General features: G+C 43.2%; 1 protein-coding gene across 5 annotated transcripts in view; it reads left to right on the forward strand.

Annotated features, from left to right (window-relative positions):
• Positions 1 to 26,957, forward strand: part of LOC127008194 (thioredoxin domain-containing protein 15-like) — an 80,491-nt gene that overhangs the window by 21,243 nt on the left and 32,291 nt on the right. For 4 of the 5 annotated variants that reach the window (XR_007760907.1, XR_007760906.1, XR_007760909.1 and 1 more), the window contains exons 2-5: positions 5,466 to 6,073; positions 6,304 to 6,384; positions 13,758 to 13,931; positions 14,326 to 14,528. Coding sequence is in view for 2 of the 5 variants with exons in the window: in XM_050879890.1 (XP_050735847.1) it covers positions 5,466 to 6,073; positions 6,304 to 6,384; positions 13,758 to 13,931; positions 14,326 to 14,528 (1,066 nt within the window). In the remaining 3 variants the exon portion in view is untranslated. The remainder of the gene's footprint in view (positions 1 to 5,465; positions 6,074 to 6,303; positions 6,385 to 13,757; positions 13,932 to 14,325; positions 14,529 to 26,957) is intronic. The other variant, XM_050879911.1, reaches the window with a different exon arrangement.

Raw genomic sequence — 26,957 nt, forward strand, 5'->3', positions numbered from 1 at the left:
TGTGTCAGACCCCTTGGTGAATCCTGGTTAGCTCACAACAGGTGAAGAATCCTTGCGTCCTCGGAAGTGAGCTGCCTTTGGTTGAGACTGCCGGGGTTAGCTTGTGGAGGTCTATTTATAACCTCGGCGGGCGAGATGAGTCCACGAAGTGTGAGGCTTCGTGACATTCAATTGAATGATGGGTGAAGCCTCAGTGTGGAGTCACGAGTCCTTGAGGTGCGGCTGGAGCTTCGAGGATTAGTGCATGAGTTGGTTATTGGTGGTTATGTGATGATGATAGACGAGGGTACCATAACATTAAATATATATATATATATATATATATATATATATATATATATATATATATATATATATATATATATATATATATATATATATATATATATATATACAGTAAAACCCAGATTATCAGATAGCGGATTATCCGAAAAACCGGATTATCCGAAATTGATCTGGATAATGCAATTAAAATTTTTTTTTTTTTCTATACTAAAACGTTATAAAACATCAAAAATAAATAAAAGTAACTACATATGTACTATATTAACACATTTAAAATTGATAAGAACAGTTAAAATGAATATGCTTTCTAATACGTATTCGCGAAATAGCTTGTAACGAATAGATCAATGTATTAGACAAAAAACATTAAACAAACTCTCAACAACACCACGTCCGCACCTTCGCCCCAGCAAGGACGTAGGTGCGGCGAACGAACAAACTACTGCACGACTACTCTCACACCGTACTCTCAAGACAACGACACAAACGACTCCCTCTCCACGCCAGGCCACATTCCACTTCCCACAAACGAGTTGCGCGATAATATGAGTCATCATACTGTGTCTCCACCTGCACGATGCATCAAGGTCACACTTGCAAGCTTGCACAACCATTCACAATCGCACTCTGCAACATTCACAATTCAGATCTGCAACGCTCACAAGTATCAACATACACTGGTCCAGACAAGGAGACACACAGACAAACATACAATAAAACATTTACATCACATGTTTTAAGCGTACTACTTTGTTTAGCGTAGCGTGTGTTTGTTTGGTTTCATTGTTTACATCGTCAGTCGGCAGTCGCGTCACACACTTCACACTGGGCAGTCGCATCGCGTTCTACCTGTGCTTCGACCTCACTTCTTTCTACATCACCATGCCGAAAGAAACCGGGAAAAGGAAGAAAGTCGTCCTTACCATACAGCAGAACACAATGCCGACGATCAAACTGGCGGCCATAAATCCGGATTATCCGAAAAATCGGCTTATCCGAAAGAGGCTTCCCCCCTTCCATTTCGGATAATCGGGGTTTTACTGTATATATATATATATATATATATATATATATATATATATATATATATATATATATATATATATATATATATATATATATATATATATATATATATATATATATATATTTTTGGCCTATTGCGCCAGTAGGCTTCTTCCCGGTGGATCCTGATGGTCGGTCCAAGGCTTCTTCCCGGTGGGTCCTGATGGTCGGCCCAGCCCGTTCTGGCGCAGGCGAGTGTTTATAGTGGCGCCATCTTACATTGGCTCATGTTGCCCTCTCGGAGCTCATCTTTAATCCTAGAATCTAGAGTCCGGGTTGATAGGTGGTCCTCTGGACAGCATGTGGGTAGTTTTAAGCCACTCGGCAGCAGCTGAAAAATCCCAGCTTGGTGGCACCGGTCAGGGATTGAACTTGCGTCCTCCTGAACGCAGGGCCGTCTTGCTATCTGTTCAGCCACCGCTATATATATATATATATATATATATATATATATATATATATATATATATATATATATATATATATATATATATATATATATATATATATATATATATATATATTATATATACTGTAGAGCCCCATTTAGCGCGAGAATTAGGTGGATGAACGCTGTCGCGCTAACTGAATTCGCGCTAATTGAATAAAGTAACCAATATAAAAAAAATTATTTGGTGCACACGTGGGTCTGACTTTTGGGTTTGATAATTACTCAAAATAATCACTCACATTAAAAAAAAAAACCTACGATTGGCTGAGCTCTGAAAACACGCTTGTGATTCGCTGGGAGTCCGATGACGTCATCGCCGGCACTCACCCGCTCAGCGGCCTCGCTCACACACGTCCAAGGTCAGTTGCCCGTATCCACATCCACAACGTAAACAAAGCACTTGCCCTGTATCAACATGGCGTCATCTTGTGCTGCGCATCATGGCGGCTTGTGCTGCGCATCATGGCGGCGTGTGCTGCGCATCATGGCGGCTTGTGCTGCGCATCATGGCGGCTTGTGCCGCGCATCATGGTGGCTTGTGCTGCGCATCATGGCGGCTCGTGCTGCGCATCATGGCAGCTTGTGCTCCGCATCATGGCGGCTTGTGCCGCACATCATGGCGGCTTGTGCTGTGCATCATGGCAGCTTGTGCCGCGCATCATGGTGGCTTGTGCTGTTCATCATGGCGGCTCGTGCTGCGCATCATGGCAGCTTGTGCTGCGCATCATGGCGGCTTGTGCTGTTCATCATGGCGGCTCGTGCTGTGCATCATGGCAGCTTGTGCTGCGCATCACGGCGGCTTTTGCTGTTCATCATGGCGGCTCGTGCTGTGCATCATGGCAGCTTGTGCTGCGCATCACGGCGGCTTGTGCTGCGCATCATGGCAGCTTGTGCCGCGCATCATGGTGGCTTGTGCTGTTCATCATGGCGGCTCGTGCTGTGCATCATGGCAGCTTGTGCTGCGCATCATGGCGGCTCGTGCTGTGCATCATGGCAGCTTGTGCTGCGCATCATGGCAGCTTGTGCCGCGCATCATGGTGGCTTGTGCTGTTCATCATGGCGGCTCGTGCTGTGCATCATGGCAGCTTGTGCTGCGCATCATGGCGGCTTGTGCTGCGCATCACGGCGGCTTGTGCTGCGCATCATAGTGGCTTGCCGTGCATCATGGCGGCTTGGCGCAATTTTCAAAATTCAGTCGTGGTGGCTGCTCACGCTAACTGAGGCTTTCGCGCTAATTATTTTTTTCTTGGTTGATGGTGGCTTGCGCTAATTGCGGTTCGCGCTAATTGATCTCGCTCTAAGTGGGGCTCTACTATATATATATATATATATATATATATATATATATATATATATATATATATATATATATATATATATATATATATATATATATATATATACAGTCCTCCCTCAAATAGTACGGTTTCGGTTTTATACGAATTATCATGGAAGAATTTTTTTGGGATTTTTAAATTTCCCGTTCGTAGCACCATGGCGTGAGTGGCAACACTGTTCCAAAACACCTGCTGAAAGCACCCCAAAGCATTTGAGAAAGGTGTTCACCTTGCAGAAGAATTCAGATTTAGGGGAAGTTACGTTTTGGTGTGAGTTAAGTTGCGGTAGGGAGAGCATACCATGTTAATGAGAGCAGTGTTCGCTGTATCTATCATAGTGTAAAAGAAATTCTTGCCGTAGTAGCTGACAATGCTCCAAGAGTGCTGCAAGAGTGGAGGTAAAGGCCGTCCTTTTCTGTTTGTTCATAAATTAACCTATTATAAACACATAAATAGGCATTTTCTTACCTTATACAAGAAATTGGTGGGCAGGAGTGGACACTCCTTTGGAATCGGGGTCCCGCCTGGCTCAGGTTTTACTCACTGGCCAAAGTTGCCAGATATGCATTTTCTGCTGGTGTTACCACACTGGGCAAGCAAGCCTTCCTGGCAGTGCTCCCTTCCACATTATCAATGAGCCATGTCATACACTCACACTCTCTCTTACTCTCTCCCTAAGTTTCTATTGCTCTCTAAATCATACTTGAAATAAGATACGAAACGGTAATTGTGGAGATTGACTCCGCGCCTCCAAAATACGACATTATGGCTCCATATTATATAGTTAAGGGACGCATATTTAAACTACTCCAACCAAACTTTGAATAACCTGACCTGTAATGGGGGGCGAACCTCCCCAGTGTGGTAACACTGCATTATGACTGCAGCAGAAAATGCATAACTGGCAACTTGGGCTCGTGTGTAACAGCTGAGCCAGGCGGGACCCAGATTCCGTTGTGCTTTTAGGGGGGCACTAATTTTATACGGATTTTCGAATAGTACGGGGGTCCTGGGTCCCTAGCCCCTGTACTATTTGAGGGACGACTGTATATACTGACTGATAGTCTTCTACCTTTTAATTTCCGCTGCCATGTTGCCTCTCTTTCTGTCTTCTATTGATATTTTCATGCTGACTGCTCTTCTGAACTTGCTAACTGCATTCCTCCCCCCCTCCCGCGGCCCCGCTGCACGCGACTTTCTACTCATGCTCATCCCTATACTGTCCAAACCCTTATGCAAGAGTTAACCAGCATCTTCACTCGTTCATCCCTCATGCTGGTAAACTCTGGAACAATCTTTCTTCATCTGTATTTCCTCCTGCCTACGACTTGAACTCTTTCAAGAGGAGGGTATCTGGACACCTCTCCTCCCGAAATTGACCTCTCGCGGCCACCTTTTTGGATTCTTTTTAGGAGCAGCGAATAGCGGGCTTTTTTTTATTATTGTTTCCTTTTTTTTTGTGCCCTTGAGATGTCTCCTTTGTTGTTATATATAAATATATATATATATATATATATATATATATATATATATATATATATATATATATATATATATATATATATATATATATAGGGACTTGGCACTTTACAGGTTGAGACAAGAATTGCATTAGAATGCTTTCCAAATCTTTATAGCAGCTTTCATTTTCCTGTTTTTATTCCACTAGTTTTCAAAACCTTATAGCTGTCCTCACTGATGGGAGTAAGAAGAATGCCTAGTATGTTGAAAGCTCTTCCATGAGAACTCTCAGGAATGAATTATTTGGGTGTTTTAGGCCATGCAATTCCCCAAAAAAAGTGCATACTCCTTCTTGATTATGAAGAAGGTAGAGATGTAAACTGAAACAGCATATATACTCATTATAGCTGACACATTTGTTTGCCATTCTCACTTTTCATACATAAATATGTATTTTTAAAAGCAATAGTATAGAAAGTATTAGTTGTATTGCTTGCGAGGATCACAGCCTTAAGTAATAATATCCATTTAGAATTTATACATGATACATAACCTAACATGATTTTCATTTATACCAAATTGGACTATTTTTTAGCTTTACACTTCCTAAGCAGTTAGGTAACACAGTAGTAAAGGCAATAGCTTTTGCTCTTATGCTTTGGTATCCAAGCCATAGAGGAGATGCTGTTTGCAAGTGATGTAAAACTATCCTGTAGCATTGTCAGGACTGCCTAACCCTAGCTGCTTAACACAGTCAAAAGCCTGCCAAAATTTTCCTGTTAGTACACTTGAAGATTTATAATGATATGCATGTTTTGTTTAATAGGTAATGTTATTTAGTCTTAAAGAAATTATGTATTTTCCAGAAACAGTTATCTTGCTCCTCGTGTGCACAGCAGGAGTGAGGTCATGGCAAGACACTGTGGACCCCATTCATTATCATGGGGATGAGAGTTTAGAGTGCCAAAAAGAAAAATATTCAGAGAAGTATAGTGATGGCACAGAGTCATCCTGCAAGAAGACAGCAGAGGTGAGAGGAGAGGGAGAATGTGCTGCTTCAAGGGAAAGTGGAATAGTTGGTGAGGCAGACTGTGGCACTTTTGTCAGTGAAGAGAATGACCAGAGTGATTTGGTGATGTTAGGACAAGAAGACCAAGAATTTTCTAGAGAAAATACTGATGCTGTTTTAAAAGAATGTTCTCAGCAAACTTTAGAAACAAGTGCATGTGAGTCATTAGATAGTTCTGTTAACTCACCCAAAGAAGAGGATCATGAGTTACTCCATGAATCATTTGATGCCTGCAAAGATGCTCAACAGCCAGATCTCATTCAGTTAAAGGATGAGGGGGATAAACTTGAAGATAATGATGACTTGCCAGGGACAGATGATCTCACCAACAAGGAACCAGCAAAGGAAGAATTGGATTCTGAACAAGAAAAAGTTCCTCTCAGAGAAATTTTAATGAAACTCAAGGTTAGTATCAGTGGGCAAGAACATTACCTTTTTTTTTTCTCTGGAAATAATAATGACTACCAAAAGCTTCTGGTTTAATTTAATATGTAGGAAATGATAATACAAATGTTAGAATTAGACCATGTTGGTGACTCATTACCTTTAGAAGAGAGGCATTTTCTTTTCTTGGCTAAAAAGAAATCCTGGTAGCTGTGTGGCAGTTTTACAATATCCTCTCCCACTCATTTCAGCCAGAAGGCCTAACAGATGATGAAGATGAGCAGTCATCTGATTACTTGGCATCAGAATCGAGTATGGGGGATGAATCTGAGGTTTGTATTGCATGACATTCAGCAATCTGACACTTATTACTCGGCTAAATCTCTTGGCTTAATATTAAGGTTTGGTATGCAACTTGTGTCTTGAAAAATTAACTTAAAGCATTCATAAATTATTTTCATAAAAAAAACCGCCCACGAAATCGACTACCATAGCAGTTCAGATATGATCACAGCAATATATGCTAACCAGAGGTGGGCAAGTGCAGTACTTAGTGCAGTAGTGCGGTAGTACTGCATCACAAAAAAGTACCACACTTCCGCAAACTTTCTGAAAATACCGCACTACCGTGGACCGCACTAAAAAATCCTGCGGTACTTTTTGCGGTAGCCTACTTATTTTTTATTTTTTATTTATTTTTTACAACAAAGGAGACAGCTCAAGGGCACAAAAAAAGAAAACAATAATAAAAAAAAGCCCGCTACTCACTGCTCCCAAAAAAGAATCAAAAGAGATGGCCGAAAGAAAGGTCAATTTCGGGAGGAGAGGTGTCCCGATACCCTCCTCTTGAAAGAGTTCAAGTCGTAGGCAGGAGGAAATACAGATGAAGGAAGATTGTTCCAGAGTTTACCAGCGTAAGGGATGAAAGAGTGAAGATGCTGGTTAACTCTTGCCTAAGGGGTTTGGACAGTATAGGGATGAGCAGGAGTGGAAAGTCGTGTGCAGCGGGGCCGTGGGAGGGGGGGAGGCATGCTGTTAGCAAGTTCAGAAGAGCAGTCAGCATGGAAATATCGATAGAAGATAGAGAGGCAACATCACGGTGGAATTTAAGAAGTAGAAGACTATTAGTAGGAGGAGGAGAGCTGATGAGACGAAGAGCCTTAGACTCCACTCTTGTCCAGAAGAGCTGTGTGAGTGGAGCCTCCCCACACGTGAGATGCATACTCCATACGAGGGCGGACAAGGCCCCTGTATATGGATAGCAACTGCGCGGGTGAGAAGAACTGGCGGAGACGATACAGAACGCCCAACCTCGAGGAAGCTGATTTAGCGAGAGAGGAGATGTGAAGTTTCATGTTGAGATTTTGAATTAAGGATAGACCAAGGATGTTTAGTGTTGAAGGCGGTGACAGCTAAGTGTTGTCGAAGAATAGGGGATAGGTGTTTGGAAGATTGTGTCGAGTTGATAGGTGGAGAAATTGAGTTTTTGAGGCATTGAAGGACACAAGGTTCCTTCTGCCCCAATCGGAAATGATAGCAAGGTCTGAGGTTAAGCGTTCTGCAGCCTCCAGTCTGGAGTCGTGTACTTCCTGTTGAGAGGGTCTTCTATTGAAAGAAGTTGAATAATGCAGAGTGGAGTCGTCAGCGTATGAGTGGACAGGACAGTTTGTTATGGAAAGAAGATCATTGATGAATAACAGGAGAGAGTGGGTGATAGGACAGAGCCCTGTGGAACACCACTGTTGATAGGTTTAGGGGAAGACAAGTGACCATCTACCACCGCAGAGATAGAACGGCCAGAAAGGAAACTGGAGATAAAGGAACAGAGAGAGGGATAGAATCCGAAAGAGGGCAGTTTAGAAAGCAAAGACTTGTGCCAGACTCTATCGAAGGCTTTCGATATGTCTAGCGCAACAGAGAAAGTTTCACCGAAACGGCTAAGAGAGAATGACCAAGAGTCAGTTAAGAGAGCAAGAAGATCGCCAGTAGAACATCCCTTGCGGAATCCATACTGGTGATCAGATAGAAGGTTAGAAGTGGAAAGGTGCTTTTGAATCTTCTGGTTAAGGATTGATTCAAAAGCTTTAGATAGACAGGAAAGTAAAGCTATAGGGCGGTAGTTTGAGGGATTGGAACGGTCACGCTTCTTAGGCATAGGCTGTACAAAGGCATACTTCCAGCAGAAAGGAAAGATAGATGTTGATAGGCAGAGACAAAAGAGTTTGACCAGGCAGGGTGTCAGTACGGAAGCACGGTTTTTAAGGACAATAGGAGGCACTCCAACAGGTCCATAAGCCTTCTGAGAGTTGAGGCCAGAGTGGGCATAGAAAGCATCATTTGGAAGAATCTTAATAACAGGCATAAAGGAGTCAGAGGGGGGATGAGTAGGAGGAATATGCCCAGAATCGTCCAGGGTGGAGTTCTTACAGAAAGTTTGAGTGAAGAGTTCAGCCTTAGAGACAGATGAGACGGCAGTGCTGCCGTCAGGGTTAAGGAGAGGAGGGAAAGAGGAAGAAGTGAAATTGGAGGAGATATTTTTGGCTAGATGCCAGAAGTCACAGGAAGAATTAGAAGAAGCAAGATGTTGACCTTTTCTATTAATGAAAGAAGTTTTGGTAAGTCGGAGAATAGATTTGGCACGATTCCGGGCTGAAATGTAAAGATCAAAGTTAGCGGGAGTTCAAAGGCTCTGGAACCTTTTGTGAGCTGCCTCTCTATCTTTAATAGCACGAGAACAAGCATGATTAAACCAAGGCTTTTTAGCATGAGGAGTAGAGAAAGTACGTGGAATGTATGCCTCCATTCCAGAGACAATCACCTCTGTGATGCGCTGAGCACACACAGAGGGGTCTCTCTCCTGGAAGCATTAATCATTCCACGGGAAATCGGAAAAGTACATCCTCAGGTCGTCCCACCGAGGTGAAGCAAAATGCCAGAAGCATCGCCTCTTCGGTGAGGCCAGAGGATGTACAGGAGCGATAGGACAGGATACAGAAATAAGGTTATGATCAGAGGAGCCCAACGGAGAGAACAGTTTGACAGAGTAAGCAGAAGGATTAGAGGTAAGGAAGAGGTCTAGAATGTTGGGCCTGTCTCCAAGACGGTCGGGAATACGTGTAGGGTGCTGAACCAACTGCTCTAGGTCGTTGAGGAGAGCAAAGTTGTAGGCTTGTTCACCAGGCTGGTCAGTGAAAGAGAATGAAAGCCAAAGCTGGTGGTGAACATTGAAATCTCCCAAGATGGAGATTTCAGCAAAAGGAGAGTGAGTCAAGATGTGCTCCACTTTAGAGCTCAAATAGTCAAAGAATTTTACGTAGTTAGTAGAGTTAGGCGAGAGATAAACAGCACAGATGTATTTAGTAATAGAATGACAATGAAGTCTTAGCCAGATGGTGGAAAATTCAGAAGAGTCAAGGTTGTGGGCATGAGAGCAAGTGATGTCGTTGTGCACGTAGGCGCAACATCCAGCTTTAGATTGAAATTTAGGATAGAGATAGTAGGAGGGAACAGAGTAGAGGTTGCTGTCAGTAGCCTCAGAAACCTGTGTTTCGGTGAGGAAGAGAAGGTAAGATTTAGAGGAGGAGAGATGGTGTTCCACAGAATGAAAATTAGAACAAAGACTGCGAATGTTGCAGAAATTGATAAGGAGGAGGTTTGAGGAGTTATCAGGACACCTGTCAAGTCGGCAGCCAGAAGGGGAGCCCTCCCTGGGGGAATTTATGGTCCCCCCCCAGGCAGGGACTCCGAGGTGGTGTTTTCGTCAGCCATTTTGAATTTTGAATTTTGGGAAAAGGTGTGTGTGTTGTGTGAATGTAGTGTCGTGTAGAAAGAGAGAGGAACTGTCTTTAGAGAGCATGCTGAACTGCTCTCTGGTGTTGATGAGACAAAAGGGAAACGGTTAGTGAGGACATGGGAAGGGTCTTTGAAGGGCTTCAGCACCCTCCTCACTTCCCATATATCCTCACCGGGAGTAGCTCACGCCCGTTCAGTAGGTGTCTTCCTACCTACTCCTGACAAAGACATTTGCAGCGCGGCATGCTCACAGATTATATATATTTTTTTTTACTGTGAATCAGACTCAATCAGTCAATCGGTATCTGTCATTAGAATCAGTGATTCAGTCATTCTGACTCTTCAGTTATTATTTAAAATTAAATACTAAATGAATAACTCAGAGTAAATCTGTCACTCAACCCAAGGCGGCGTGCCATGACTGCCTCCGACAATGACTGTACATTAGGGTTGCTCATTTTTCCCAGTTTTGGAAAATCGTGGGTGGTTTTTTTTCCCATTATTTTGTTACTCCTAAATCCATTGGTGCCAGAATTAATGAAATCTAACATGTTCTACGGGTCACGAATCGAAATAACAAAAATGGGTTTTCGCGGAAAAACGTCTAAACTTGGGCCTTTTCTCCCATAGATCAGTAATCGCGTTGCTGATCACTACTTAACCCCAATGACTGGCTAGAGCAGCTATTCAGCTTTCTCTTGACACCCATTTCGATCACATGCAGCACTTAGTTGAGCTAGGTCAGGTCAAATGCTTCACCTGCGTTAACTCACAGTCAGCACGGTCAACTCACACAGCTTCATCAGAGCAGACTTGCTGAAGCTACTGATCTGCTTCCGATGCTTCTCCACAAGCTGCATGACATCCTGCAGTTGCTGCTCATCCTTCGTGACTGAACCAATGAAGTCCTGCATCAGCTTGATTCCTCTTTCGGCCACGTCATTGGTTACCTTCAGGCTTCTTGAGAACTCTTTCAGCTTGATGAACTCTTCATCTTCCTCCCACTCTTCTGCCGGTGACGTCAGCCATGCTGTGCCACACATATGACGCTCCTTGAATATCATCCATGAACGCTCGTAGATCAGGTCGGAAAGCCGTGTAGCCTGTTGGATGACCATGTCGTCATTAGTGTAGTCTTTTGTCTATTCCAGGCAGCTCTGCTTGGTCGCCATCTCCTCTTTCTCTGCCGCACTCAGCTTCTCGCTGCACAGCGACAGAACGACCGTCTGTGGCCTTAGATACCACAGGTGGCGGCTCGCGACCACCAGCGCTGCATCAGCCACCTCACAGTCCACGGCCCTGTAGTGGAGGAGTTCATGATGCAGTTGCAGGTCATTCACAGGCGCATCCTCGGCTACTGGTGACTTCAGCCATGCCGATGTGTACAGCAGAGACACGAAAGTTGCCATCCTATGCAGCGATTATGTTGGCCTATAACACGCACCAAGCAAACACACTTACCTCGTTATTGGATATCCGAGGTGGTCGGCGAGTTCCTTTAATTGGAGAATGCGACGTGGGAGCTGTACCATCACATAAGGGTGCTTCGACGTGTATCTTCCAGGTCGTATCGCTGTATCAGGATCAGTGTCTTTTTGAGGATCAGTCTCTTTCTCTGTTTCTTCTTCGGTTGATGCGTCAGCCACCACGGAGGTTTGAGGCCTCGAATCACTGCTGCTTGGTTCACAGGCTGTGAACTTTCCCTGTTTGGACCTTTGCTTCTCGACTCGTGCTTCCTGCTGTCTCTTCTTGGCTTTGAAAATCTTATCGTTACCGCTCGTGAACACCTTTCTTTCTCCGCGTTGGTCGTGACAGAAGGCGATATTTTGTTTGTTGGCCGGCGTGAGCAGCCGGTTCCTCTCGATGTCCTCGATGGCGTCCAGTGCCCCGATGTCCCACAACAGGTTGAGTTCTGACTTAAACTTTTGAACCTTGTCCTTTGCAGCTCTGCCCTGGCTCCTCTGTAGACTTCTCCATTGCTCCCATAACCTCGTCAGCTTCTCCTGGCACCCTACCCTCTCTCCGAGATAATTTTGATGCGAGATAATTTCCAGAGCGTGAGTTCGTTTCTCACCGCTTCTTTGAACGCCTCCTGTCTGTCACCAGATTCCTTCACTGCGTGAAAGAAGGACTTGAGAACCTGGCGTGTCATCGGGAGTTTACTGCCTCCAATCGAGGAAGTTGGCTGACCAACTAGATAGGTTTCCGTGGCGGAATGGGTAGTGGGCGTCATTGGCCTGACATTCCCCTTAGCATCCTTCCTTGACTGCGACTCACTCCCTTCCATGTTTGTATGTGAATTGGTTGGCTCTGTAGGAAAAACCCTTTTGTAAGAAAGCAAAACATGATAAACATAAGGGTCACATAAGAGCAATCTAATCAACTGGTGATTCATGAGTGAAGTAGTCCAAATTTAGCCAGTTTTCACTTTGGATTCGTGACCCCTAGAAATTGTTCGACTTTGTTACTTTTGTCAACGGTGGATTCAGAACAGACCAAATAATGGGAAAAACAACCCCCACTTAAAATAAGCATTCCTTGCCCCAAAATGAAGTAGTCCAAATTTAGCCAGTTTTCTGCAAAAACTGAAGTTTTCACTTTGGATTCGCTACCCCTAGAAATTGTTCAATTTCATTACTTTTGTCAACGGTGGATTCAGAACAGACCAAATAATGGGAAAAACTACCCCCACTTAAAATCAGCATTCCTTGCTCAAAAATGAACAACCCTACTCTACATGGCAGTGTGCAACAGTACAAACAAGCAATAACATGATTGCCGCTAAATCTCATGTCCCGTACAAATTTTTCTTTGATGCATAACATAGACCATAGTACATACCACATTTGTTTGTAACTTCATTGTAACTTCTCTATTTTATCATTCTCTCTCTCTCTCTCTCTCTCTCTCTCTCTCTCTCTCTCTCTCTCTCTCTCTCTCTCTCTCTCTCTCTCTCTCTCTCTCTCTCTCTCTCTCTCTCTCTCTCTCTCTCTTCAATGTAGCCAAGACCGATATTGTTTGATTATAATAACAATAATAGTAACAATAATAATTTTAATAATAATAATAATAATAATTTATTATTATTATTATTATTATTATTATTATTATTGTTATCATCATCTCGTTGAAATTTCCACGTGATTTCTTCGCTGAGGCCTGAGACGCCAGTGCTTAGAGCTTTCCCACGGTCGAGGTCTCGCTATTACCATTTGGAGTTGATGTGTTTTTTCTTAATATGTTGGAGAGTTTGAATAATGTTTCACTATTCCCGTCATGACTTTTCTATATTAGTAATCTTTCGTTTTCGCTCAAACATCGGAGAATTCCTCCCCTTCCTACCCTCCTCCCCTTCCCCTTCACTCCCCCATATCCTCCCTACCATTCCTCCCTGGCTAGTGCTACTGCAGCTGTCGCACCACCCTTCCTTCCTTCCTTCCTTCCTTGCCACCCCCCACTTCCTCCTTTCTCACATGATGCTGATCTCCTCCTCCCCCTTCCCTGTCCTCTCCTTCCTCCCTTGGAAAGTTACATTCCCTTCCCTCCCCTTCCTCCCCTTCCCATCAATGGATAGCCAGGATAGGCACTGAAGTATTTTTTATATTGACTAGTGACTACCACTACTGCAGTACCTCTCACTGAGTACCACACTGGGAAAGACAAAAAATAGGATCGCACTACCGCAACCACACTACTGCAACCGCACTACTGACTTTTCAGTACCGCGCCCTCCTCTGGTGCTAACCTCTAAGAGTAATCATAGAATTTAGCATATTCTCATCCATTCAAGAGGAAGTGTCATCATTTGAATATTTTGTTTGAATAGGAAGCTTCTTCTCAAGCTTCACAGTACATTTGTAAAAGAAATCTTCAAAAGGATGTTATTCACTTTAGTTGTGGGCCATTTCCTTAGGTTGAAGAAGAAGCACTTGTCTCATCTGGGTCTTCAGAAAAACAAGAGCAGAATCTTGACAGCAATGGGACAAAGGGCACCATTGATGGGAATGGTGCCAACAGCTCTGCAGGAAGCAAAAAGGCAGTGTGCTTGGAGCTTAATGTCACAACAGAGACCATCATTGATGTAGAGGTATGAGAAAAAAGTTTATCATGCATAATTAGTTTAATTTGGTTCAATAAAATTGTAATTCTTTCATTTGATTGGCATGCGTTAGTTTCATTATTATTATTTTTTATTGCCAGTTTCTTTTAAAAATCTTTCCTTGTTTGATTCAATCCTGCCATTTTGAGTGACTTTTGTTTAGATTTAGCATCAAAGCTAATTACAGATAGCTAAGAACATTGAAATTTTCATCTTCATTTATTGAAAGAGCACACTTTTCAGGAGACAGCTAAGTCTTTTCAATAAAACCTAGTATTTAGTTTTTGCAAATGTCTTCATTATCATTGTCATTATCAGTGTTAATTGACCACTGACTAGGCTTTTAAATGCACGATAATAGTGAGTCAAATTTCTGTTTCAGGTTATTAATGCAACTGCACTCTTGAAGCTGCTGCAGGTGGACCCTAATGTGACAAGCAGGTCATCCAGTGGACCATGCTTCCTCGTTTACTTCTTCAGCCCATATTGCCCATTTTCTATCATGGGCTCACCCTATGTAAATGCTCTGGCTCGCTCATTGCCCAACATTCCCATATTTGGCCTTGACAGTATTGAACATCACAGGTAAGTGTGAGTGCAGGGAAGATAAGCAAATTTAGTTGTAATTTTATTTATTTATTTATTTATTTATTTTTACAACAAAGGAGGCAGCTCAAGGGCACAAAAAAAGGAAACATTAATAAAAAAAGCCCACTACTCGCTGCTCCTAAAAAAGAATCAAAAGAGGTGGCCAAAAGAGAGGTCAATTTTGGGAGGAGAGGTGTCCTGATACCCTTCTCTTGAAAGAGTTCAAGTCGTAGGCAGGAGAAATTACTGATGAAAGAAGATTGTTCCAGAGTTTACCAGCGTGAAGGATGAAAGAGTGAAGATGCTGGTTAACTCTTGCATAAGGGGTTTGGACAGTATAGGGATGAGCATGAGCAGAAAGTCGTGTGCAGCGGGGCCGCGGGATGGGGGGAGGCATGCAGTTAGCAAGTTCATAAGAGCAGTCAGCGTGGAAATATCGATAGAAGATAGAAAGAGAGGCAACATCGCGACGGAATTTAAGAGGTAGAAGACTATCAGTAGGAGGAGGAGAGCTGATGAGACGAAGAGCCTTAGACTCCACTCTGTCCAGAAGAGCTGTGTGAGTGGAGCCCCCCCACACGTGAGATGCATACTCCATACAAGGGCAGTGGCTGAGTCGTCAGAGTAACGGCCCCGTGTTCAGGAGGACGCGAGTTCAATCCCCGCCCGGTGCCACCAAGCTGGGATTTTTCAGCCGCCGCCAAGTGGCTTAAAACTACCCACATGCTGTCCAGAAGACCACCTATCAACCCGGACTCTAGATTCTAGGATCAAAGATGAGCTCTGGGAGGGCAGCATGAGCCAATGCAAGATGGCGCCACTATAAACACTCGCCTGCGCCAGAACAGGCTGGGCCGACCATCAGGACCCACCGGAAAGAAGCCTTGGATCGACCATCAGGATCCACCAGGTAGAAGCCTACCGGCGCAATAGGCCGAAAAAAAAAAAAAAAAAAAAAAAGGCCCTGCGCGGGGGAGAAGAACTGGCGGAGACGATTCAGAACGCCCAACCTCGAGGAAGCTGATTTAGCGAGAGAGGAGATGTGAAGTTTCAAGTTAAGATTTTGAGTTAAGGATAGACTGAGGATGTTTAGTGTTGAAGATGGTGATAGCTGAGTGTTGTCGAAAAATAGGGGAGAATAATTGAGTTTTTGAGGCATTGAAGGACACAAGGTTCCTTCTGCCCCAATCGGAAATGATAGCAAGTTCTGAGGTTAAGCGTTCTGCAGCCTCCAGTCTGGAGTCGTGTACTTCCTGTTGAGATGGTCTTCTATTGAAAGAAGTTGAATAATACAGAGTGGAGTTGTTGGCGTATGAGTGGACAGGACAGTTTGTTATGGAAAGAAGATCATTGATGAATAACAGGAAGAGAGTGGGTGATAGGACAGAGCCCTGTGGAACACCACTGTTGATAGGTTTAGGGGAAGAACAGTGACCTATCTACCACCGCAGAGATAGAACGGCCGGAAAGGAAACTAGAGATAAAACAACAGAGAGAGGGATAGAATCTGAAAGAGGGCAGTTTAGAAAGCAAAGACTTGTGCCAGACTCTATCGAAGGCTTTCGATATGTCTAGCACAACAGAGAAAGTTTCACTGAAACAGCTAAGAGAGGATGACCAAGAGTCAGTTAAGAGAGCAAGAAGATCGCCAGTGGAACGCCCCTTGCGGAACCCATACTGGTGATCAGATAGAAGGCTAGAAGTGGAAAGGTGCTTTTGAATCTTCTGGTTAAAGATTGATTCAAAAGCTTTAGATAGACAGGAAAGTAAAGCTATAGGGCGGTAGTTTGAGGGATTGGAACGGTCACCCTTCTTAGGCACAGGCTGTACAAAGGCATACTTCCAGCAGGAAGGAAAGGTAGATGTTGATAGGCAGAGACAAAAGAGTTTGACCAGGCAGGGTGTCAGCACGGAAGCACAGTTTATAAGGACAATAGGAGGCACTCCATCAGGTCCATAAGCCTTCTGAGAGTTGAGGCCAGAGAGGGCATAGAAAGCATCATTTGGAAGAATCTTAATAACAGGCATAAAGGAGTCAGAGGGGGGATGAGTGTTATATAGATCTTGAATATTAATTACACAATCTGTCAATGAGCTCTTATACATTTTATTATTTTAACCCGTACAGTCGAACCCTCAACACAAAAGTTTACAGTGTTGTAAGTTTTTTTTTTTTTTTTTTCTGCATAAACAGGTAGTGCTTAACCAAAAAGTTAGGAAATAACAATGATCTGATTCATATCTGCTTAAAACATTTTGGGTGACTGGCCTCCATCCTTCCCGCTGCAGAAGTCGATGTTGGTGAGCTGTCATAACAATTATCTCATAAGCTTGTAACCATAGTTACATCATTCAATAATGCAAATACTTGATAATACCCCATCCCCAACCATCAAGACTCCCCAAACATCCTGTACACTCTTATAACCCCCCACCCCACCAGACATCTACCTATGGTATTTCCACAAGAAACTGGTGGGTAGGGTAGTGGCGGCTGCGGGGTCAGCCCGGCCCCGCACCTTGCCACACACTCTCAACACCTCTCGCTTCCTCACATATGTCAGCTATTTACTACCTTTAACCCTTTCCTTGCGCATGGTGTGGATGCGACTATCCCCTCAGGCGCAGTCAGGCAGCCCAATGGGGGGGTCTCTTTTAACCTCTGTATCTCAAAAACTATTCATCACAGCTAAAAACCAAAAACACCATTGGAAAGAGGAGGTCCAGATCTATAGGAGTTGGTTATGTATGCCTCTCTTGCGAACATACATGCACGTTCAGGGAGTGTTGAAAGTTAACACTCACGTTGGTGCGTGCGGGATGATCAGCCATATTGAGAGAACTGCGGACATCTCTCCTTCAGATTCTGGCAAAAGAGTGTTGCCAACTGCAATATTTACAACTATTTGGTCAAAGAATCAGTCAGGTGATAGGTGAAGCTATGCAAAAATGCCGCTATATTGAGCAAGAACATCCACCAGTTACTCGTCAGTAGATTTGCCGTGCTGGGCTGATATGATTTTCCACCAAATTTACTGAAGAACCCACTCAATTGGCAATCCTGTGTTTTGAGAATTAGTGTTGGAACACTTTCATACATGGGAGATTTGAGTGCGGGTGGAGCTCGCAGTGAGCGTTTAGCACCACCAGCAAATACGCCTAACGCTCGCTGCGAGTGTTTAGCAATGAAAGGGTTAAATGAATTTTATTAAATAATTGGATAATCCAATAAGGTCATATAGTGTTAAGATTGTTTAATTTTTAGGATAATAACAAAGATTTTGTATAAATACCAAGACATTTGACAATGTTGGAATACAGCATTGTCAAGTGTCATGTTATTTATACAAAATCTTTCTTATTATCCTAAAAACAAAACAATCTTAATACTATATGACCTTATTGGATTATCTAATTATTTAATTAAATTTATTTAAAGGTAGTAAATAGCTGACATATGAAAGGAAGTGAGGGGTGTTGAGAGTGTGTGGCAAGGTGCAGGGCCGGGCTGACCCCGCAGCCACCACTACCCCACCCACCAGTTTCTCATGGAAATACTATAAGTGTGGCAGTGTGAAAATAATGCTTCCCCACAAACCTAAAGCCCCTTCTTAGTTCCCAGAGCCTTACTACCTGACCATCTCCTTCCCAGTACCATCCTCTATAACAGGCCTTTCTGCACTGCTACACAGGCCCAGAATCACATTGATAGGCCTGAAAAAACTTGCCGAGTCATCCTAATATGAGGTAAGACACCTCCTATCCTCCTGGCCCATGGGAAACAAACACATAATATTTACACAGACGATGCTCCATTGACCAGCATGTACATGCGTAAATTTTTATGCACCTGAAGCTTTAAGGGTTAACCAAACATCCTTAACCCTTAAATGACAGCCTTTATTATTTAATCAAACCCGCCACAGTCCACACAGACAGTCATCGTTTATTTAATCAGACTCTTGCATTCCACTACTTTGAATGTATGGCTCTAATTTTGTTAGTTCTTTGACTTGCCAAATTGTCTGCCAGCATATCTGACTGTCATGGATTTGAGGTATGGTCATTAGGGCCGTATTCTTAAATCAAACTTCTGTAACCACAGTCCCCACACATTCGACAATGATATTCTTAAACAACCATCATGCCCGTGGCTACCACAGTTCTGACAGTCATGAAGGGTGTATTCTGATACGCCACCTCTGGGACCGTGGTACCGATCAAAGCACCAAACTGTCAGGAGACTTTGTCGGGTCTGTCACCCCTTCTCACAAATATTGTGGGGCGTGTTATTTTGTCCCTGATTTGCATGTTCACAATGTCTTTGAGGATACTAGACGTTCAGAACACTTCTTCTACTCTTCCCGAAGTGTTAAGAGCAAGTTGAGTAAAAAGCAGTGCCCCATATTCATCAAAACGAGCAAAGAAGAGAGATCGTCTTCGCTACCCCACCAGGGGGCGCAAGCCCTCCTGGACCCCCCACAGATCCCAACGTGATACTAATAATCTATACTCCGCCGGTAAAACTACACAAGTACAACAATATATGAGACCTTAGAAAGAAAATTATTCTCTTGGGGTTAAAATTAAATAAATAGTGATGGGTTGAAGTTAAATAATCATTCCGTCATGTTTATAACACATTGTACATATAGCTTCCATTATTTGCAGTGGCTATGAAATGAGTACTAAAATAAACAATTCCATCTTATAGAGAAAAGCCTCCTGAACAAAATGGTGTATACAGATTTTTCTTTCGGTTACTTTTATTTTACTTTTTTTTTTTTTTTTTTTTTTTTTTATTTTTTTATTTTTCGTAGAAATCGAAAATTGTTTTTTTTTTTGAATGGAGTTAAAAAAAAGTTATATTTTTTTAAATTATTTATTTCTATGAAATACTTTTATTGTTTTTTTTTTATTTTTTTTATCTTTATCATACACATACATTGGGTTAGGTTGTTATTGGGTTAGAGGTAGGTTAGTTTAGGTTAGTAGTTTAGGTGGTTTTAGTTGAGGTTAGGAGGTTAGGTTAGTTTAGGTTAGGTTTAGGGGTTAGGTTAGGTTAGGTTAGCTGATTTGAGACCTGAGAGGAAAAAAGAAAATAGCATTTCTTCAGTATTATATAAATATATAAAGTTGAATAACTTAACTTTTACCTGGTGGTTTAAAAAAAAAAAAATTCATTTTTTAAGTTCTACGAAAAAAAAAAAAAAAAAAAAAATAAAAAAAAAAAAAATCGATAGTTCGTATAAACGGAAAGATCCCAGATTTTTCATAAAACGCCAAATAAGTGAAGCACAGAACTATTTATAAAAACATTTCACATTATCCATTGTTTGCTTCGACGGGGGTGGGGTGCGAGGCTATACTGGTTTGCGGCAGTTTGCGGGCCTCGTTGCCATGACAACCCTTGCCTCGCCTTGCTTTTCGTGTGGCCACAGAAACTCCCCTTGCCGCTCTCGCTTTAGCTAGCTTTCTCGCTCCCTGTGTCGCCACGGCCTCATCAGCCAGTGGCATTGTAGAGTGATGCTATAGTTTCCCTAGCCTCCTTTTTCTTTTTTATCATTGCATGATCCGTTCTTCTGTCAAGTACTACTGCTCGGTGTCTCTACAAGCTCCAGAAGTAGAGCAACTTCATTTTGGGATGAATATCGCTTAGTTTCCTCCATTGTTGACTTGAACACAGCGTGCAGGGTATCAGGTGCAGTCGGCGTTTTGACCGTCTGAACGTTGAGATGGACCAAACAACAAGGGACATTGTTACCAATTAAATTTTCTCGCGCTGCCAGTGTTACCAAATCCCACCAGACAAATCCGAGTGTTTAAGAATATGCAAATTGTGACAACCCGAACATTAGTGTGCGTTGGGACTGTCATTGTCATTGCCGATTTCGTGAGATTTAAGAATATGGCCCTTAGTCCTAAATGAGCTGTCATGGAGCCCACACCTAGCACCTCAGGAAAGCACTGAGAAGCACAGTGACCCCATCAGGAGAAAAGGACAGGATAGAAAGTGAAGATTATTTTGAGTACAATGATAGCAATAATGAATACATTGTGAGCAGTAACACAGTAGTGAGAGTGATTTAGAGAGTGGCAATGTTACTTCACCATCTGTACTGTGCTCTACCTCAGAAAGTGCTCCCATCACTACAGTGCATAGTGTACATGAAGGCATGTGTTACCCCAACTGAAACACGCAGCTTGAGGAGGACTAAGAGTAAATGAGCAAAGCAGATGTTGCCTAAATTATTTCATTGTAAAGAACAGTTCATATTACTGACATTCAAATATGAGAGGAAAAGAAAGTGTGAAGCATGCCGCCACCATCACCAGCCTGTGTTGACATGCTGTGGCGGAAACCCTCTCTAATCTATGCAGAGCAGTGTTTTGTTCCAGCGGCTCACACCTTAGCTACATTTCACACCCTCTAGTGAGTCTATTACACAATGTATCACAATTTTAATTTCAACGCTGTGTTCAGTGAGTTAAGACACTTCATACAATGTGAATAAAAAAAATATAAAAAATAGCAGCTGTTTTTACCCGTATCTCAGGACTATTCGATGAAAACAATACTTAAGGGTTAAAAAGAAATACACCTGTTTATGTTTGCAGGTTCTCTACAGTACCGTCCCGAGTTTCGTGCTTGCTTCGTTCCGAGGGTATAGCGCTAAACTTAATGATCACAAAACTCAGGGTATTGACAACACTGGAAAAGCACTTATTTGTTCCAACCCGTGGAGAAGCTGACTTTTTTTTCCACTTTACTCCCTTGTTATCTCAAAATACGTACCTTGGAAAAAGAAAGAAAATGGGAAGAGAGAACGGGTCATTTTGAAAACGCAGTTGAAGGCAGCTGCCTTACAACTGGCTGACAGTTCTGAAAACACGCTTGTGATTCACTGAGTCCTGATGACGTCATCACTAGCACTCACCCAATCAGCGGCCTCACTGCCTTAAGGCGGTGTCACACTGGCCTTTTTCCTCCAACCGTTGGGGCTACAGGCAATGCCCGTTCACCCAACCAGGAGCGAGTTAATTGTCGATTGTCCATAAGCTGGTGTCACACTGAGCCATTTTCCTCCCACCGCGTTGGCGGTAGGGACAACCAGCAACTCCAACTTTTCCAGGAGTGCGTCACACACGGCCAAGGTCGGTTGCTTGTATCCACATCCACAATGTAAACAAAGCATTTGCCCTGTATCGACATGGCGCCGTCTGCTCAAGTAAGGGCCGTTTGCTGCTTGTGCTTCCGTTATCAAGGTTATGGACTCGTTGCTGCATTTAAATGGAAGGAAAAAGTGGTTGTGGGTGTGGCATGTCTGTGGTTCCTCCATGCCAGAAGTTCTCATTGTCACCAGTGCGCGTATGCGGCCAACCCACCCACCTAGATTCTGCCCACATAAACATGTGGATTGAGTAACAACAAACACACACACACACACACATGATTGGAAGAGAGTGAACATAGTACCAATTTTTAAGGGAGGAAAGAAAGAGGGCCCATTAAATTACAGACTGGTATTACTCACTAGTGTGGTTGTGAAGATATGCGAGAGGCTGGTTAAAAACAGGTGGTCGGATTTCTTAGAAAGTGAGAAAATTATCTCGGATTGCTAGTTTGGATTCAGGAGAGGGAGATCTTATGTCACCAACTTGTTGTGTTATTACTCAAGGGTGACACATTTAATACAAGAGAGAGAAGGCTGGGGGGATGGAGTGTACCTGGATTTGAAAAAGGCTTTCGACAAAGTACCACACAGAAGACTAATTTGGAAAATTAAAAATAGGGGTGGAGTGGGTGATGGACTGATTAAATGGCTGGAGGACTTCCTAACTAACAGGGAAATGAGGACGATAATCAGGGACAAGGTTTCCAACTGGTGCCCTGTGATGAGTGGGGTCCCACAAGGTTCGGTGTTGGAGCCAATAATGTTTGCTGTTTATATAAATGATATAGTGGACGGAGTGACCAGCTATGTGAGTTTGTTTGCAGATGATGCAAAGCTATTGAGACGAGTGAATGATGTGAAGGACTGTGAGGCATTGCAGAGGGACCTGGATAAAATATGGGAGTGGAGTGGTACATGGCAGATGGAGTTCAACCTTGGGAAATGTAAAAAAATAGTTTGGTAGGAGTGGAAGAAGATGTGAATATGATTATAAGATGGGAAATGAGATAATATGCAAAGGAGTGGAAGAAAAAGATTTGGGAGTGACTCTCAGAGAACATGGAACGGACAAACATCTACAGGATAACGGGACAAACTATGAATTTGCTGAGGAACATAAGGACAGCATTTGTGTGTTTGGACGAGGAGATGATGAAGAAAATAATAGTTACAGTGATAAGGCCAAGGTTGGAGTATGCAGCAGTGTGTAATGTGTATATTATAATGTACATGTGAATGTGTGAATGTATGTCGCAACGCCATGGCACAGCCGCGCCACAGGATGTGTGCGAGCAGGTTGTGCTTAGGAGGTGCTCCTTGCCATGGGAACGGTGCTGATTCAACAAGCCTGTTGCACCGGATTGCTCCTGCAGCCGCGAGAAGCCGGCAGATTACAGCGGGCGACAGGCGAGAGCAGACGACTGCTCGGGGTGTGCGTACGACTCCTCCACAAAACCTGTAACTATTCTGTAAGACTGTTAATATAGTTAAAACGCCCAAAATAACTGTTTAAATCAACCAGAGAGAGAGAGAGTAAATTAAGTGAGCTCAAAGTGAACTTAGTGGCTCCGCTCGGCCATCACATAATACACCTCACTTAAGTAAAGGCTATTGTGTTATCTCAACCACTTCAACTGGAGAAAGCAGGTAACGGTACACCGGACCTGACGTGAGATAACAGTTCGCGCCTTAAACAAAAACACTTAAAAACATCTAACAAAAACTCATAACAAATGGTCTGGTCTCCTCATGAAAAGAAGAACATAAGAAAGCTGGAAAGAGTGCAGAGAGTGGCAACTAAGATGGTACCGGAACTTAGAGATCGGACTTATGAGGAGAGACTCAATAGCATGGGGCTCACAACCCTGGAGAGAAGAAAAAGAGGAGACCTGATAGCGGTGTACAGGGTGGGGAGCGGAGTGGAGCATTTGGACAGAGAGGACCTGTGTGTGTGGAACGAGAGAGAAACGAGAGGACATGGAAAGAAGTTGAGGGCGACCACGTGTAGGCGAGATGTGAAAAAGTTTTGCTTCCCAAACAGAAGCATTGACCTATGGAATAGGCTGGAGGAGGAGGTGGTTTGTGCAAGAAACATTCATGATTTTAAGGAAAAGTTGGACAAAAGCGGATATGGAGACGAGACAGCGCGAGCGTAGCTCTTTTCCCGTATGTCGCAACTACAGTACCCTCTCAAGTTTTGTGCTATCCGAGTTTAGTGCTTAGTCCTAAATTCTTACCATCACGACTTTCGCGCATTACCGCCACGAGTTTCGCGTTGCTTTGACATATACAGGTCATGTCTACCTACCGTCGGCGTCATGCGTGCTGCCTTAAAAGGCAGTGTCCAACCAGTGGGGCTATGGGCAACCGCAGTTGCCCGTATGCTCAACCAGGAGCGAGTTGTTGGCTGTCCTTATGAATGGAAAACGGTTGTGAGTACAAGCTTGGGTACGTTGTTACCGAACAGCTGCATGTAAACAAACAGACGACAGCAGTGGCTGAGGAGTGAGGAGCAGTGGAAGATGGCCCACCAAGAGACTCGTAAAATGGACTGGCAGAGCTGCTTTGCTTACTACTTGATTTAACAAAATAAGAGAACACCCCGTGCTGTGGAACCACAGTCCAAAAATCTTTTTCTCAAATCTCTGAAAATTGTAGATCTCCTGGTGTTGTTTTCCTTTTCTTCTTCTTCTTTTGACCTGTAATGCATGGCAGCGACGGTGAAAAATAATAGCGAAAAATTGCAAAAGGGCATAGAAAAGCAAAATCAGGGAAAGAAAAGGACAGAAAAACTCTTAAGTTCAGGGTGAAGTGTATAAGTGCTAACTGTTAACCCGTAGGCTTCGGCTATGGGAAAGCCGAGAAGTGCCCAAGAAACGACAAAATTACTCTTCAATTTGAGACTAAGAAAAGAGCATGGAACGTACATCAGAGTACTCCTCTCATAACCATAAAACCGTTGAAAATATTTACTTCTACTCAAACTCCATTCTTTTTGGGTGATGTTTGTTACACAATAAACAGTCACGTGACGCGTGGCATCTAGCCGAGAGTCGCTTGTTGTGTACTATAGAGAATTTGCCAAGTGATCACTGTATGGATAGCTAATTCAGTATGCCATGACCTTACAGCACCACCTATGACAAAAAAGCCCACATCAAGATCACTCACCCACCACATTGACCTAGGGCATTCATGGTGGGTTGCGCTATGCCACCACCCCCTACAATTAGCTCGAATTAGGCGTTTTATGTCGAGCCCTTTTTAGGGTCCACCGTACCACAGCCATGACTCGTGAAAGCCCAAAAAAGGGTCTGCCGACGTTCTCGGGTTAAGTGTATGTTGTGAAGTATAAAAGTGTGGAGAAGGAGGACCTAAGAAGCGATACAAAGCGTTACAGGTCAAAAAAAGAAGAAGGAGGTCCACTGTACACTGGCCGGAGTTGCGAGAAATATCTCCCCGATGAAATTAGTCATTCTGCTGTCCACCATGCATGAGCGCTGTGGGAATACACATCATTAAAAGTATTAATTTGTCTGGTTTTGTTCTAATCTGTCCACCTGTGATCTTTGTGAGCGCTGAGGGAAATATGGAAACAGTTAACAAGTTGAACCTCTCTGCAAGCTATTTTGCGGCAGCGGCAGCGGTTTACGTTCAATAGGCATTGAAAAGTCCATCGTGATATTAGTGATTTCATGATTTTTAACAGAAAGAGTTAGCAGATTATTTCATAACACACAGAAAACTACCAGAAAAATATAGGTTTGGCCAACTGTCCCACGGGTGACCGTGAGTGACCGCCCTTACTTTAGCAGATGACACCATGTGGATCACAAGCGTGTATTCAGAACTGCCAGCCAATTGTAAGGCAGCCGCCTTCAACTGCGGCTTAAAAACTAACTGCTCTTACTTCCTATTTTCTGCCTATTAACAAGGTACATATTTTGAGATAACAAGGGAGTAAAGTGGAAAAAATTGTGATAACAAGGGAGTAAAGTTGGAAAAAGTCATTATTTTCCATGGGTCGGAACCAATAAGCGTTTTTAAATGGATTTCAATACCTCGAGTTTCGCGATCCTTGAGTTTAACGCCATACCTTCGGAATGAAGCAAGCGCGAAACTCGAGAGGGTAATGTAGATAAATACAACTAGGTAAATAAATACACATCAGACTCATCAGGAACCATGGCAGATGTTTCTGTAATACAGAAATGGCATTGGCATTTCCTAGAGTGTGTTAGAACTTATTTGGTGAGTGGTTCATACAAACCAACATACCCAATGGCAAGAAGAGAGCAGTGTTAAAGACGACTGCTCTCTTCTTGCCAAGAGTTAGGTTTGGTTCATGTGAGCCACTCACCAAATATGTTCTAACACACTCAAAGAAATGATGAAATGATTTCTGTTTATCAGAAATATCTGCCAAGGTTCCTAATGAGTCTGGTGTGTGCATGTGTGTGTGTGTGTGTGTGTGTGTTGCTGTTACTTGATCCACATGTTTATGTGAGCGGAGTCTAGGTGGGTGGATTGGCCGCGCATGCGCAGTGGTGACAATGAGAACTTATAGCATGGAGAAACCACATGCAAGCCACATTGGCATGATTATGGCTTCAAGGACGGGAGACAAGGAGTGTTTACCCAAATCTCGTCAGAGAACTGTGCTGTGAAGACAGGTGTTGTGTTCCTCAGCCAATAAATAACCTTCATGAAGTGATTCATGGGTAAATTTACAGGAAATAGCATCCTGCTATTTTCAAAAAACATAACTGTCTAGATGTGCATATGCTGGCTCATGATTTGGGCAGATTTTCGGGGGGCGGCTAGAGGGCATTATAGGTTCATGAGGTGGGGGGGAGTTGGCAAGCAAAGTGAGCATAGCCGTGCTGTCGGGGGATGTGTAAGAACAGCTCTGTTTATCAAGAAGACTTTGTTTGTTTACTTTCGCTTCTGAGCATGCACAGTTCGCAGGAGGACAGCCAGGAACACAATACTGAAAGTCCTACAATTTTCATAGACTGGGAGGAAAAAAAAAAATTGAACTACTGTCCCAAAGCACGGGTGTTTTCTTATCTTGTTAATTAAATAGTAAACAAAGCAGCTTTGCCAGTCCACTTTACAAGTCTCATGGTGGGCCATCTTCCACTACTCTTCACTCCTCAGCCATGGCCATAGTCTGTTTGTTTACATACAGCCACACGGTTGCTCGTACCCACAACTGTTTTACATCCATATGGACAATCGATAACTCACT

The sequence above is a fragment of the Eriocheir sinensis genome, chromosome 4, assembly GCF_024679095.1.
Source record: "Eriocheir sinensis breed Jianghai 21 chromosome 4, ASM2467909v1, whole genome shotgun sequence".
Lineage (NCBI taxonomy): Eukaryota > Metazoa > Arthropoda > Malacostraca > Decapoda > Varunidae > Eriocheir > Eriocheir sinensis.